This window comes from Phascolarctos cinereus, unplaced genomic scaffold, assembly GCF_003287225.1.
Source record: "Phascolarctos cinereus isolate Bilbo 61053 unplaced genomic scaffold, phaCin_HiC Scaffold_1;HRSCAF=81, whole genome shotgun sequence".
Classification (NCBI taxonomy): domain Eukaryota; kingdom Metazoa; phylum Chordata; class Mammalia; order Diprotodontia; family Phascolarctidae; genus Phascolarctos; species Phascolarctos cinereus.
The window spans coordinates 206,020,440-206,036,871 of NW_027555514.1; the positions used below are offsets into that span (position 1 = coordinate 206,020,440).

General features: G+C 36.8%; 1 protein-coding gene across 6 annotated transcripts in view; it reads left to right on the forward strand.

The window, feature by feature from the left end:
- Positions 1 to 16,432, forward strand: part of IPO8 (importin 8) — a 149,172-nt gene that overhangs the window by 34,615 nt on the left and 98,125 nt on the right. For all 6 annotated transcript variants that reach the window (XR_013487451.1, XM_020975801.2, XM_020975804.2 and 3 more), the window contains 2 exons: positions 589 to 745; positions 12,681 to 12,770. Coding sequence is in view for 5 of the 6 variants with exons in the window: in XM_020975801.2 (XP_020831460.1) it covers positions 589 to 745; positions 12,681 to 12,770 (247 nt within the window). In the remaining variant the exon portion in view is untranslated. The remainder of the gene's footprint in view (positions 1 to 588; positions 746 to 12,680; positions 12,771 to 16,432) is intronic.

Genomic DNA, 16,432 nt, shown 5'->3' on the forward strand with positions numbered 1-16,432 from the left:
GAACTCATGTCTTCCTGACTCCAGTTCTGGCAATCTCTCCACTGAATGCTTTCAGTGATGTTTCACTTAAAATATTTTTACATTCAACAACAATAGCTACAACAACAACAGTAACTAGCATTTATATATAGTGCTTTAAGGTTTGCAGAGCACTTTACAAATATCTCATTTTATCCTCACAATGATCCTATGACAGAGGCGCCATTATTATCACCATTTTATAGATGAGGAAATTGAGGCAGAGGGTAAGTGATTTGCCTAGAGTCCCATAGCTGAGGCATAGTCTGAGGCAGGATTTGAATTCAGGTCTTTCCTCACTCTGGGTCCAGTTGTTTATCTGCTGTATCACCCAGCATCTTAAGAATCAAGGAGAGAGAAGAATAAGGCTTTTGAATATCAGCTGAATTATTTATCTTTACAAAAAAGGAAAGGTTGTAATGAATAATTAATGTTGATATTCTTAGAAAATATTGAGAGATGTTGGGGCATTATTTTTCTCTTTTATTTAAAAATATCATTATACTTATCTTAGATTCTGCTTAAAATTTATGGTATTTTTTCATTCCTTCCCTTTTTGTGTCCATATAGATACAAGAAATCAGAGGAAAGAGAACCTCTTATCGCAGCAATGCAAGTATTTTTACCTCGAATTCAGCAGCAAATTATCCAGCTTCTTCCTGATCCATCCCATTACTCTGTACTACTTCAGAAGCAGATTCTAAAAATTTTTTATGCACTTGTTCAGGTAGGGCTCCAATTCAGAGGACAATTAAATTCAAGCATTTATTAAGCACCTTGACTTTCTACTGATTATTAAGCCCTAATGTTTACAGAGCACTTTGTTAGGCTTTGGGGAAAATGCAAAATTTATATATCAATGCTTTACCTTATGAAACTTGCAATTTAGTAGGGGATAGAATACTCTGCTAAATCTAAGAGATTTATAGAGGATTACTACCCAAGATATGTAAAGAGCCAATTACCTAGAGATCACCTAGTTGAATTCAGGTCATTGGCCCAGGCATACTATATACATGATATATATTTTTTGCAAATAGTGTTTTATTTTTTCCAATTACATATATAATTTTCAGCATTCATTTTTTAATAAGATTTTGAGTTCCAAATTTTTCTCCCTCCTACCTTCCCAAGATGGCAAGCAATCTGGTATAGGTTATATATGTATAATTATTTAAACATATTTCCAAATTAGTCATGTTGTGAATGAGAAAACAAAACAAAGGGGGACCCCCCTCCCCATACATGCAGTGAAAATAGTGTTTCGATCTGTATTCAGATTCCGTAGTTCTTTTTCTGGATGTGGATACATTTTCCATCATGAATGTTTTGGAATTGTCTTGGCTCATTGTATTGCTGAGAAGAGCTAAGTCTATCATAGTTTATCATCACATGGTGTTGATTTTACTGTGTACAATGTTGTTCTGGTTCAGCTTACTTCAGTCAATATCAGTTCATGTAAGTCTTTTCAGGTTTCTTTGAAATCTTCCTTTTCTAAAAAATCCCCGATTAAACACCAAACTAGAAATCTGAAAATCAAAGGAGAGATTAATAAAATTGAAAGAAAACTATTAAACTAATAAATAAAACTGAGAGCTGCTTTAATGAAAAAAAAAGATAAACCTTTGGTTAATTTGACTTAAAAAAAGAAAGAAGAAAACCAAATTACCAGTATCAAAATAAAAAATGATTCATTACCACTGAAGATAAAATTATAGCAGCATTTAGGAGCCATTTTGCACAACTATGTGCCAAGAAATCTGACACTGTAAGTGAAATGGATGAACAGTTACAAAAACATAAATTGCCCAGATTAAGAGAGATTGAGGAAAAATTTTTAAAGAAAAGTAAGAACAATCCAAGAAAAGCAGGAAGATTATGAAAAAAAAAGTCAACCAATTGGAAAAGGAGATCCAGAATATTTTTTTTTCTTTTTTTGGCAATTGGGGTTAAGTGACTTGCCCAGGGTCACACAGCTAGTAAGTGTCAAGTGTTTGGTCTGTGGCCGGATCTGAACTCAGGTCCTCCTGACTTCAGGGCCAGTGCTCTATCCACTGTGCCATCTAGCTGCCCCAATCCAGAATCTTAAGGAAGAGAATGACTCCTTGAAAATTAGAGTTGGGCAAAGGTAAGCCAGTTAAGTTATAAGAAACCAAGAAATAACAAAACAAAATGTAGAGAATAAAAAAAAAAAGAGGAGAATGTGAAACATCATATGAGGAAAACAGCTGATTTGGAGAACAGATCAAGAAGAGAAAACATAAGAATAATTGGACTACCTGAAAGCTATGATCAAAAAAAGAATCTTGATACAATAATACAAGAAATAATTAAAGAAAATTGTCCTGAAGTGTTAGAAGAAGAGGGGAAAGTAGAAATAGGAAAAATCCACTGATCACCACCTGAAAGAGATCCTCGGAAGAAAACTTAGAGAAATATCATGACCAAATTACCAAACTCCCAGGTTAAGGAGAAAATATTACAAGAAACAAGAAAAAAACAATTAAAATATGGCGGAGCCACAATTAGAATTACACAAGACCTAGCAGTGGCTATACTAAAACACTACAGGTCTTGGAACACTTTATATCGAAGAGTAAAAGAACTGGGATTATCGCTGAAAGTATCATGTCTTGCAAAGTATAATTCTGAACAACAAAAAAAAGACACTCAATGAATTGACAGACTTTCAGGATTTGTTTTGCAAAAAGACCAGAACTAGATAGAAAATTTGACATATGAGATCCAAGAGAAATAATTTCAAGGCACCCAATAAGGACAAATTGTTTATTTTTTATATGTGGAAATGTAAACTGTATGTCTTAAGATTGTCATTAGTAATTAGGTAGTTCAAAAGAAAGAGTGGGGTAGAGTTGAGTATGACTTGATTCTAAAAAAGCAAAATGATATAGGAAAAGGCAAAAAGTGTTATCTCATGCAAATGAAATGTGAGAGGAAGAACTGATACAGAGAAATTAGATGGGGGAGGAGGACAGGTAGTTCTGGAACCCTACTCTCATGGGGAATGAGTTAAAGAGGAAACCATACACATATGTCTAGAAGAGTATAAAAATATTCTAAATTCAGAAAGAAATAAGAGGATAAAGGAATAGGGTAGAGGGAGAGGATAAGGAATGGATTCTTGGAGGGGGGATAGATTAAGGAATAGGAGGGCAAATAAGCAGGTAGAAGTAAAGTAGAAAAGTGAGGGAGGATAGGAATAGGGTGAGAAAGATGAGGAAGAAAGGAAGGGGGAAAATACATAAGAAGTAATTATAGTTAGAATGTGAATGGGATGAATTTGTCCATAAAATGGAAACTGATAGATTAAAAATTTGAGTCCAACAGTATGTTGCTTTTAGGACATACTATAAAAATGAAATATATGAAGTAAAGGCCAGAAGTAGAATTTAATTAGATATTAAACCATATTATAAGGTAAGAGCAGTGTTGAAGTATAAAATGAATAATTTTGATTATTTTAAATTAAAATTTTCCTGTATAAATAAAACCTATGTACCCAAGAATAGAGAGGGAATGCAGAAAAACTGGGAAAAAAACTAAAATAGACAATCTCTCATGTAGAATGTAATTGGGTCTGAATATTGTTGTGGTATGAGAAATGTTTAGTTGCTGGACTTAGAAAAATATGGAAAGACTTGGACTTCAGAAGGAAGATGTTATTCACCTACAGAGAAACAGATGACAAGTGGAAATAAGCATAATACGGTCTTACATATATGCATTTGAGTGTAAGTGTGTATATATGGGTATGTTTAGGGATATCTGTGTGTGTGTGTGTGTGTGTGTGTGTGTGTGTGTGTGTGTATTAGTATTTGTGTATCCATGCCTTCTTTCATGGCTTGGGGGAGGAAGGGGGAAAATATAAAGTGAAAAGCACATAGTAGAATACAAAAGAAAACACAAGGAAGCAAAGAAAAAATGGACAGCTTTTAATATATGATATGTTGCATTTATATATAGTATTAGTTTTCTTGAAATGGAAATTTATTCATTTATGTTGAATCCTCTCTTATATTCTGTTGTGTAAATGGCAATTTTTTCCCTTTTCTTATTTTGAATTTAAGTATAAAACAAATTCAAATATAATGGAAAAAAAAATAGAAATTAATGGTTGTTTCTATGATTTGTTGTTTGACCCACTCATTCTTTAGGGTTAGATTATTTAGTTTCCAATTTTTAATCTGTCTTTCCATGGCCCTTTATTACATGTAATTTTTATTGCATCATCATCATCTGAAAAAAGATGCATTTAATATTTTTTCCTTTGTGCATTTGATTATGAGTTTTTTGTGTCCTAATACCTGGTCATCTTTTGTGTAGGTGCCATATACCACTGAGAAATTTTCTCCAAACGTTTATTTTATCTAACTTTTCTAAAATTCTTTTTACCTCCTTAACTTCTTTCTTGTTTATTTTGTGGTTAGATTTAGCTAGTTCTGAGAGGGGGAGGTTGAGGTTTACCACTAGTATAATTTTACTGCCTCTTTCCTCCTATAACTTATTTAACTTCTTCTTTGGAAATTTGGGTGCATATATTTGGTGCATGTATGTGTCGTATTAATATTATTTCATTGTGTATGGTACCTTTTAGCAAGTTTATTTTTTATTTTGCTTTGTCTGAGATCGTGATTTGCTACCCCTGCTTTTTTTATTTCAGCCAACATATAATATATTCTGCTTCAGCCTTTTACCTTTACTCTGCTTCAGATGTGTTTCTAGTAAACAACATGTTGTAAGATTATGATTTTTAATCCTCTCTGTTGTCTGCTTCCATTTTATGGGAGAGTTCATCTCATTCACACTCACAGTTTCATAAGTACTTAACTGTGTATTTCTCTGCATCCTATTTTTCCCATTTATATTTCTTTCTTTCCTTTCCCTGTCCCCCTCCTCACCAGTGTTTTGCTTCTGATCACTGCCTCCTTCAGTCTGCCCTCCTTTCTATCAGCCCCTTATTCCCCTGTTCTTTTTCCCTTCCCCTCCTTTTTCTCTATAGGGTAAGTTAGGTCTTAGATGTCTATACCCAACTGACTTGTGTGTTATTCCCTCTTTGAGCCAAATTTGATGAGAATAAGGTTCAGACAATTCTCACTCCTCTCTTCTTTCCCTCTACTGTAATAGGTCTTTCTCGCCTCTTCATGTGATATAATTTAGCCACATTCTACCTCCCCTTTTGTCTTCTCCTAGTGCAGTCCTTTTTTTTTCACTCTTTAATTTTTTTTTATATCATCACATCAAATCCACTTATACCCACACCCTCTTGTCTATGTATAGTCTTTCTAACTGCCCTTTTAGAGATGTGGTTCTTAAGAGTTACAAGTATTATCTTCCCATGTAGGGATGTAAAAAATTTACCGTATTGAATATCATGTTTTTTTTTTCTTTCCTGTTTACCTTTTTATGCTTCTCTTGAGTCTTGTATTTGAAGACCAGGTCTTTTCATGAGCAAAGTTTGAAAGTCCCCCTATTTCATTGGATATCCATTTTTCCCCCTTAAAGATTATGCTCAGTGTTGCTGGATAGTTGATTCTTGGTTGTAATCCAAGCTCCTTTGCCTTCAGGAATATCATATGCAAGCCCTCTGATCCTTTAATATAGAAGCTGCTGATTCCTGTGTAATCCTGACTATGGCTCCTTGATATTTGAATTGTTTCTTTCTGGTTGCTTTGCACTGTTTTCTCCATGAGCTAATAGTTCTAGAATTTGTCTAGAACTTGGAGTTTTCATTTTGGGATCTTTCAAGAGGTGATTGGTGGATTCTTTCAATTTATATTTTATCCTCTGATTCTAGGATATCAGTGCAGTTTTCCTTGATAACTTCTTGAAAGATGCTGTATAGACCCTCTTTTTTTTTTCCTATCTTGAATTTCAGGTAGTCCAATAATTCTTAAATTATGTCTCCTTGATCTCTTTTCCAGGTCAGTTGTTTTTCTAATGAGGTACTTCACATTTTCTCCTTTTTTTCCTTCTTTTTATTTTGTTTGACTGATTCTTGTTGTCTCATTAGCTAATTTTTAAGGAATTATTTTCTTCACTTAGCTTTTATACCTCCTTTTCCATTTGGCCAATTCCATTTTTTAAGGAGTTGTTTTCTTCCATCAATTTTTGTCCCTCTTCTTCCAACTTATTGACTCTGTTTTCATAATTCTCTTGCATAACTCTCATTTTTTTCCCCTAAATTCTCCTCTACCTCTCTGATTTTTAAAGTCCTTTTTCAGCTCTTCCAAGAAGACATTTTGGGCTTGAGACCAATTCATATTCCTCTTTGAGGCTTCATATGTAGGCATTTTGACATTGTTGTCCTCTTTTGAGTTTGTGTTTTGATCTTCCCTGTTAGCATGATAGCTTTCTAAAGTCAGTGCTGTTTTTTTTTCCACTGTCTAGCCTGTTTTGTGACTTTTAAAGTTGAGCTCTGCTCCTGGGGTACCAAGAGCACTCTTCTCAAGCTTATTCCACTGGGGGCCAGGGGTCTGGTAACTGGCTTTCTGTGTCAGGCCTTCTGGGGCTGGCAGCTTTCCCATTGCCCTAGGGTGGCCCAGTCTAGTCTTGCCTGTTATGCCTGAGGCTGGCAGTTTGCTTGCTGTCCTGGAGCTAGAAGCCTCACAGCTGGCCTGCTGTGTCCCAGGACTGTGAGGCCTTGGTTGCTGATCTGTGATTGTGGTTAAGAGCCTCCTGCTGGCTTACCAGAACACTACCAGCTCTAGGCTGAGCTCCTCTCTTACCCAAGTGAGACAGGCCTTTCTTAAAGTCCTTATAAGTTATCCTAGGCTGGAAAATTGTTCCACTCTGCCTTTTTGAGGATTCTATCACTCTAAACAGAACGTTGTTTCTGAGGGAAACTGGGGAGAGCTTAGGCAGCTTCCTGCTTTTTCTCTGCCATCTTGGCTCCCCATCTACATGCATTGATGTTGAAAGAAGTGGCAGATGTGATTGTTGAATTATTGTCCATGATCTTTGAAAGATGTGAAGCAAATGAGAGCTATTGCATGATTTTAAAAAATGTTGGAGAAGAGTCTGCAAAGAATTGACCTGTGTGCTTGACTTTAAATTGTTGTCAAAATTCTAGCGAGTAATAGAGATGGGTAATTAACAACTGGAAAAGGGCTAAAATGGGTCTCCTTAAAAGTGGGTCTTGCCAGACTAGCCTTATTTCTTTTTTTGACAGGGTTTTTATCATAGACCACGGTGAATAAGAGAGTTCACATTTGACCAGGCTGATTAGCTATCTCAGGTTTAAAATTGGAATAAAATATAGTCCTTTTACTGGTTAGTGAAAGGAAATTTACTTAGCTCTAATAGAGGATGGGTGTTCAGAGCAGAGCAGGAAGTGATGATTGTTGAATATGAAGTTAATGAAGTGGAGTGCTGCTTTTCTGTGTTAGTCATTCTGCTGTTTTGCTGTCCAAAGCCTCAGGAGAGAGTTCTTGCCCTGTACTGTCCTTTTTCTGTTCATCATACTGGTAAGCTACATCCGTAGTCTGAGCCTTAGTTTTCTGAGCCAATATAACCTTTAGGATGGTTGCAAAGCTAGCATGCCTTGCCTGGGATAAGTTCTTAGAATGTTATTCTTACCACAGTCACTGAACTGGTAGATTAGGGGACTACTTTAGTTACAGTTTATGTAGACTTTAGCAGAGCTTTTAATAAATTATGTCATTTGTGGAAATGATGTAGAGATGTGGTTTAGGTAGGGTAGTGCAATTCATTGGGTTTAAAAGTTGGTAAATTGACAGACTCCATTAATTGTCATTAAGTGTTTGAGGTCAGGCTGGCAGGAGGTCTTTCGAGTACTGCTTCAAGTGCTTTGTTTGACCCTGAATTGTTTAATATATTTTATTATAACTTGTATAATGATGTAAATGGCATGTGATCAAATTTGTGTTAACACAAAGTGGGGTGGGCCCACTGAATGATAATCAGGATCCACAAAAAAGATTTTCATGGGTGATAACCTTGTGACAGATTCAATAAGATGAAATTTAGGGTATAGGAAATGGACCTATGATTTCATTGTTACAGTTACTCCTTCTACCAATCCCTGTTGACTTCTTTTCTTCCACTTAATAGTGTTAGAGAGTGACTAGGTCACTAAGAGGTTAACTAACTCGGCCGGATATTTCAGCTGGAAATGTGTCAAAGGCTTGACTTAAACACAAGTTATTCTGAGTTTGAGGTTAATTCTATATCCACTGTGGTTGAAACTTAATATTCAATATCCACTAAGATGAAATTTAGTAGTGATAAATTCAAAATCTTGCAGTTGGGTTAGTAAGATTGACTTTGCAGCTAGAAGTTGAAAAAATGAATGGATGAATTAACGAATAAGTTTAAAAAATTGTTAAGGGTTTACTTTGTGCCAAGCACTGTACTATCTGTAGTGGATATTTATAGAAAAGTGATACAGCCCCTGACCTCAAAGAGCTGATAAACAGAGAGATATCAGCTAGGTGATGCAGTGGATAGAACTCTGTCTGGATCAGGAAGACAAGTCTTCCTGAGTTCTAATCTGGCCTCAGATACTACCCTGTGACCCTGGGCAAGTTACTTAACCCTATTTGCCTCAATTTACTCATCTGTAAAATGAGCTAGAGAAGGAAATAGCAAGCCACTCCAGTATCTTTGCCCTCAGGAAAACTCCAGAAGAGGTCATTAAGAATCAGATACGACTGAAAAATAATTAAACAGCAAGAAAAATTCATACAGGAAGGGTCGGCTGCAGGACAGCTGCAAAGGGCTAGTGGTTTTTAGTATGTAGCTAAAAAGCATCTTCTTAAGTATTATTTCCATTGATAAAATTATTCTTATTTCTGAGGTTGAACCCTAAGGTTTTCTTTACATTTCTGTCCTCAGCATTTAGCATTCTGCCTGGCACATAGTAGATACTTAACAAATGCTTATTTATTGAATGATTGATTTCACAGTGCTAATCACTTGAGTGCTGAGAATTTTCTTTTGTGGATCTCCAGTAGTTGTGGTTTCTAAGGAGGCAGGGGCGGCAAGACTGGCAAAGACAGTTGATAGGGCAGTTATCCATGGGGTTTAATTCCCCCCAGTTGCAAGGGTCTGGGTTGAAAAAGGGATCATGGCTTGTGGGTTTTGTGATGACTCCATTAGGTACTAAGAGGAGGTAGTACTTGAGTTGGTAGCAATATTTTGACCCTCTGGTCATACTCTGCCTTCTATCTTTCTCTCAGGATACCTTGCTACTTAGGAATGAGGGAACTGTTGCCAGTGATTAGTTTGTCTAAAAGCAGCATTGTAGATTTGAGTGAACTGAAAACTCAACATGAGTCAGCATTGTGGTATAGCCCTAAAAAACAAACAAAAAATAAAAATGAATGCAAACTTGGGCTGCATTATACGTAATGTCCAGGAATAAGGAGGTGACCTCATTGTACTCTGAGTTTGTTAGACCACATCTGGAGTATTGTGTTCTCTTCTTGCTGCCACATTTTAGGAAGTAGGGCATCCAGAGAAGGGTGGGCAGAATGGTGAAGCTCCTTGAGATCATGCCATGTGTAAGGGCTGGTTGACAAAACTGGGAATGTTTAGGTTGAAGAAGAGGAAGATTTAGGCTTGATGTCAGAAAAAACTTCCTAAAAGTTTTTGGTTATCCCCCAGTTCTCTGTCCTGGGGCCTCTTTTTTTCTCCTTTTTAACCATTTTGTGATCTTATTTGCTCCCATGGATTCGGTTATCACGTCTGTGCTGATGATTTTCAGATCTGCTTATCTCATTCTATTTTCTCTGTTGACTTTCAGTTTGAGCTCCCCTCCTAGCTGCCTACTGGATATCTGAACTGGGTGTCTATAGACATCTTAACTCAACATGTCCAAAACTGAATTCATTATCTTTCTCCCCAAAACCTAAACCCTACCCTTTTCCTGACTTCCCTGTTGCTATTGAAGGTACCACTATCCTCCTAGTCACTGAGACTCACAACCTAGGTTTCAGTCTTAATTCTTCACTACTCATATCCAATCTGTTGCCAGGTCCTGTCGTTTCTATCTTCATAAATCTCTTGCATAAGCCCCCTCCTTTTGTTTGGCATTGCCACCACTCTGCTGCAAGCTCTTATCACCTCATGCCTGGATCATTGCAGTAGCTTGCTGGTGGGTCTGCCTGCCACAAGTCTCTCCTCACTCCAGATCTCATCCTCCATTTAGCTGTCAGTGACATTCCTAAAGAATGTCACTTCCCCCTTGTCTCCCAATCAGTAAACTCCACTGGCTGCCTGTTACCTCCAGGGTCAAATATAAAATCCTGTTTGACATTCAAAGTTCTTCTTGACCCTCTTCCCCCTTTTCTGATGCTTTTTAACCAGAATTTCCCTCCTTGAATGTCATTAAGTACTGTGCTTGTGCTTTGCTCCTTTACTTGTGTTCTATATTGTATTGTTTTACTATAAATTACAATTGTGTGAAATATTTGAGAGAAGGAGCCTTCTTTCTTACTCAGAGGTCTGATGGATGGATGAATGGATGGATGGATGAAGCTTCAAAACACTGGGCTAAGCACTGGGGTACAAATAGAAAGGAACTCACATTTTAATAGGGGAGACGACACGTATGAAAAGTGTCAGAAGAAGAGAGAACAGAAGCTGGGGATCTTGAATAACATGTTGATGGTTGGTCTTTTGACATTTGAATCTAGGCATAATGTTTGCATTTCAGAAATTTGTTTAGTAGAACAGATTGATAAAACAAGAGTAAAAATTTATTAGGCATTAACCATGTAGAGCACACAGTACTGAAAAAAAAATGTTTAAATGAGACCTGATCCCTTATCTCCAAGGTCTTATGGTCTGGTCAGGGTGGTTTTACTTGAGATACCTAATAACATAAAGTATTTTTGGTGTGATAATTTATTTTTGCTCATTTTTAAGGGAAAAGATAAGACAATGTAGTTCCTAGTTGGCATGGTCTTTTTTCTTACATAAAATCTTTTTGGGGCACAACCAGATTAGTTCAGTGTCATGAACCCTGACCAACTCTACTGGCTACTTTCCTCTCCCCTACCTATTTTGGGTATCTTGGTTAGAGAAAGAGAAGGGAAAAAGAAAGTGACAATGAATAGAAAAATATATTTGGTTCAGAATTAAAGTTATCAGAGTAAAGGATCTAGAGTGTCATTTTTCTAATATTCTCTGCCTTAAAACATTACCCTTTCTTTTGGTCTATTATGTAGAAGAGTTCCATCTAGAACAAGATGATAGGGATATTGGACTCTTAAAAAAATAATGAAGTCATCAGGGAAAGGTAGAATACATATTGATTGGCAAGGGTTTTGCATAGTGATTGTTTTTGTAGACTTTCAGGGATCTGGATGAATTTTGGACAAAAATGGAGCTTGTCAATGTCCTCTTTCTTACAATGTCGTTTGCAAGTTCTGTTTTGACTGTGCTTGGTCAGTTAAATCCTAGCTGAGAGAATGTTTTTAAGCCAGGAGAGTTGGATTCTTTCTGTTCCTGACTTCATGCATGACAAGTAATTTTGGACAAGTTGCAGAATATTTCTGTCTCATTGCCCTTATAATAGTCTAAGAAAGCAAGCTGTAGTTGTTGTGTTTTAGGTTTGGTATCTTTTGGATAGAAAAGGCAATTGCTGAGGAAAGTGGAATGTGTGTGTGTGTGTGTGTGTGTGTGTGTGTGTGTACACATATATATGTATATAAATATGTGTGTATATATAAATATATACAATACATAAATACATATATACATTTATGTATGTTTATGTTACATAACATAGCCTGGCATACTTAAGTTATTTGGTGTATTTTTCCTCTTATCATCTTATCAGGGATCTACCTTTACTCTGGACAAAAATATGTTTTTGTCAAAACATGTTTCACTTTTATGTGCACCACAATGCCACTTCTCAGCAATTTAGACTTCCTCAGGAATTTAGACTTCCACCAACAGTGAGTAGCCTAGAAGCGAACCAGGAAGTAAGTTGGTTTTTTTTTTTTTGCTTTATGGTGAGGCAGTTGGGGTTAAGTGACTTGCCCAAGGTCACACAGCTAGTAAGTGTCATGTGTCTGAGACTGGATTTGAACTCACATTCTCCTGACTCCAAGGCCAGAGCTCTATCCACTGCACCACCTACCTGCCCTGTAAGGTTTTTTTTAAAGGCTTTTTTAGCAGGCAAAATTGTCATTGCCATGTTCTGTATTGAATTTTTATGCTGTAGTTTCTAGGAAAATCCAGCACTGAGTTTTGACTCTTAATTTGCTTGCAGTTCTAATAATCTTCATTGTCTGAATTTTTATACTGCGACAAATTAGAGTGGAAAAGGCTGCAGAAGAAGATATGGTGACTGGGAAAGCAGAGGAAGAGACATTAAGACATCAGTACTATACAACACGAAAGCATTATCAAAAAGTTATATTATGTCTAGCATACCCATTTTAAAAAAGAAGGCCAGGGTAAAATACCATTTAGTAAGATTTGCAGTAAACAATATAATAAAAAAAAATGTTGGCAGTGACCTAAAACTTTTACAGCATTATCTGGAAAATTTGTTCTTGTGGAGTACTCTATTCCTTATTGATGAATGAACTTTTACTGTGTTTAAGTGAAATGTAATATTTCATAACAAAACATTAGCTTACGTATTTTTTCATTGTCTTCTTTCCTAGTATGCATTACCACTTCAGTTGGTGAACAACCAAACTATGATGCACTGGATGGAGATCTTCCGCACTATTATTGATAGAATAGTTCCCCCTGTAAGTAAGGCTGATTTTTCCTTGAGGAAAATTAGTTATAGCTGGGAATTGGGGTGCTTGCTGAGTACAGATTTTGGTTGAGTAAAAAATTTTTGTATTCATTTTAAATATGAACTTGTTCAAAGATGATTGTGCCCATGTTGCTATTTCGTGTCATAATGTGTGGTATTGTGTTTTTGTTTTCCATTTTACTTTAATTTTATTCTGGTCTTAATAATTATCAAGTAAAACAGGCTTTTCCATATACATCGCAAAACATAAGGAGAGAATTGTATGTAAAAATTGTGAATCTATTACATTAGAGCTTGCTTTCCTTTTTATGTAAATTCATCATGTAACTTTCTTAGCTGTTCTGCTTGTCTGTGATTCCTTCTGATCTTCCTTTTGTTCTCTTCTGTTTTTAGTGTGGGGGAGCTCTATCCCTAATCCTACTTTTTCTCCCATTATCCCTTAACATCTTAAAAAAGAAAAAGAAAAACAAGACCCTTGTAACACATAGATGTTACAAGGAAATATGCATGCCAAGCAAAATAAATCCCCACGTTGGCCATATCCAAAAATGTATGTGTATGTGTATATATATATGTATATATATATATATATATATATATATATGTATATATATATATATATATATGTATATATATATATATATATATGTATATATATGTATATATATATATATATACACACACATTTTTTTTTTTTGCTTTTTAGTGAGACGGTTGGGGTTAAGTGACTTGCCCAGGGTCACACAGGTAGTGTCAGGTGGTTGGATTTGAACTCAGGTCTTCCTGATTCCAAGGCCAGAGCTCTATCTACTATGCCACCTGGCTGCCCCTAAAAAAAATGTATTTCTTATTCTGTATCTTTAGTCTAGTATTTGTCTCCAGTCTCTGTCAGTAGATGGGTAGTGGATGTGATGAGAATGGGATCTGGTCCCCAAAAAGGGAAAAACCCTGGACTTTCCCACATGGCCAAATCTCTGGTGTTCCCCTGAGACTGTAATCCTATCAAATGGCCTTTCATTATGGCCTATGCCCAATCTCCCAATTCTGTTATCTAGCCCTCCATTGTCTGTTACCTCCAGATGGCCCCCAGCCACTTAATCCTATCTAGACTCCATTCTCCCTTGGCCATGTCTTCCAGGTTCCAGGCAATCTGTTCACCCCAGCGTACTGGCTAATCCCATCCAGATCTCCCTGAGACCCCTCCTCTAGTCACCTCAAACCACTTTGCCATTCCTAGATCCCTCCCACATCTTTCTGTATATAAGGTCCATCTTGTCTCCATTAAAATGCTCAGATTCTTATAATCTAGCCAATAGCTCAGCAATGTGCAGATTCCTTAAGAGTCTGGCCAATGGGATGGATGTTCTAAGAAACCTTGTCTTTGGCTGAAAGAAGGCTTGGGCCGAATTCATTTGGGCAAGACCCATGTGTTGTGATGGTCATTGCTTTCACCAGAGTTCTTAAGTTTTTCAAAGTTAATTTTCTTTACAGTGTTGGTATTGTTTAAATTGTTCTCCTAATTCTGCTTACTTCACAATACATCATCTCGTACAAATCATCTCAGGTTTTTCTGAAACTGTCCCTTTTATCATTTTTTACTATGCATAATCTATATACCATGATTTCTTCAGCTTTTCCCCAATTGATTGACACACAATTGATTTCCACTTCTTTGCCACCACCAAAAGAGGTGTTTTAAGTATTTTCATAGAGATGGGTACCAACTGTCTTTATTTGAACTCTTTGGAGTATTGGCCTAGTAGTGGTCAGGCTGCATCAAAGGGTTTAGTATCTTTCCTGGGCATAATTCTAAATTGATTTCCAGATTGACTTGACAAATTTATAGTTCCACCATCAGTGCATTAAAAGTACCTGTGCCTTAAAAATTAAAGCAATCAGCTATTTGAAAAATTGTCATCTTCCTTTTTTTGGCCATTTTTGCCAATCTCATGGAAGGATATGAGGTAGAATGATAGAGTTGCTTTAATTTCCATTTCTTTAATTATTAATGATTTAGCGCTTTTTATTTATTTATTTTTAGTAACTTGGATTTCTTTCTTTGAAAACTGTCTTTTCACATCCTTTGATCAAATCTATTAGGGAATGGTTATTGTTCTTATATATTTGAATAAATTCCTTTTGTATCTTAGTTATATTTACTGGAGAAATTTGATACAGAGATTCTTTCCCTCCTTCCAGTTAATTGTTTCCCTTCTAATATTAACAGCATTCACTTAACCCCATTTGCCTAAAAAAAAAAGAAACTAATATTAACAGCATTAGTTTTATTTGTGCAAACTTTTTAATTTCATATAATCAAAATTGTTCCTTTTATCTTTATTTGTGATCCCCTCATTTCTTGTTTGGTCGTGAATTCTTCCCCTGCCAGTAGTTTGGAAAGACAAACATTTCTTCCTTGATTCCTAGTTTGTTTATGATTTGACCTTTCATATTCAATCAAATAAACATTTATTAAGTACCTACTAAGTGTCAGGGGACACAGATAAGAAAAAGAGACAGTCCTTGCCCTCAAGGAGTTTATTATCTAGTAGGGGAAGACAGCACACAAAAAGAAGCTTTAAAGTGGTGGTGATGGTGGTGGTGGTGGTGGTGGTGGTGGTGGTGGTGGTGGTGGTGGTGGTGGTGGTGGTGGTGGTGGTGGTGGTGGTGGTGGTGGTGGTGGTGGTGGTGGTGGTGGTGGTGGTGGTGGTTGTGTGTGTGTGTGTGTGTGTGTGTGTGTGTGTGTGTGTGTGTAAGACACTAAAAAGTTCTCAGCTGGAGGCATGTTTTTCCATGGAGTCAAAGCCAAGCAGGTCTGCTGTTGGAAAATGGAGTCACCAGAAAGATTGTTAAGGCTCCTTTTATTAGGAAGACTTTGGGAGCAGTTTAGTGCTTTTCTCTCCAGCCCTGCAGAGGGGAGATTGGCGACTGAGGGTGAGTTGAGGTGTTGAGTATCAAAATCAGAGTCTAGTGCATGATGATGAGATTTCAGTTGATCAACTTATTGGAGAGGGGGTGGAAAGGGGACAAGGTAGGAGAAGACATTTTTTCCATGAAGGGGAAGACGAGCAGAGCTTGGAATATGGAGTTTAAGGCCTGTATACAGTTGTAGCTTTTCTTGGTGTGTGTTCTGAGGTGTTCTTGTTGTCGTTGTTTGGCCTTCGTTCTCCAAAGGACCATGACATCAGAGAGGTGATTCCATGAGAGTGAATCGAAATTTAGTGAGGGAGAGCTGTACAAAGTCTCCAGCCTCACTTTCTTCTCTGGAGACATCTGGGTCCAGTGGCCAGATATAGATCAGGACAACTGAAGATGGCCCAGGATGCAGTGGGACCTTGGCATTTTCAAGCCAAGGTCTTTAACAGGTCTCAGGTTGACTGAGGCAACACCCATTCAGTGATTAAGGTTTAATAAGATATGAGGCAGAGAATGGCTTCTCTTTACCTGTTTAAAAAAAAATTACTTGGCAGGGGGAGACTCTTAGGATTTCTGGCCAAAACAAAAACAATTGCTATTTACATTCATTCTGTGCCAATCTGGGCCCAAACAGTGATCTAGTTAGGCTTGGTCTGAGACCTATTGTTGAACCATCAAGGAGAGCCAGAGTGGTTTGAGGTTAAGGCTGGTCTTTAAGAAAGAAAAAAACAAAAA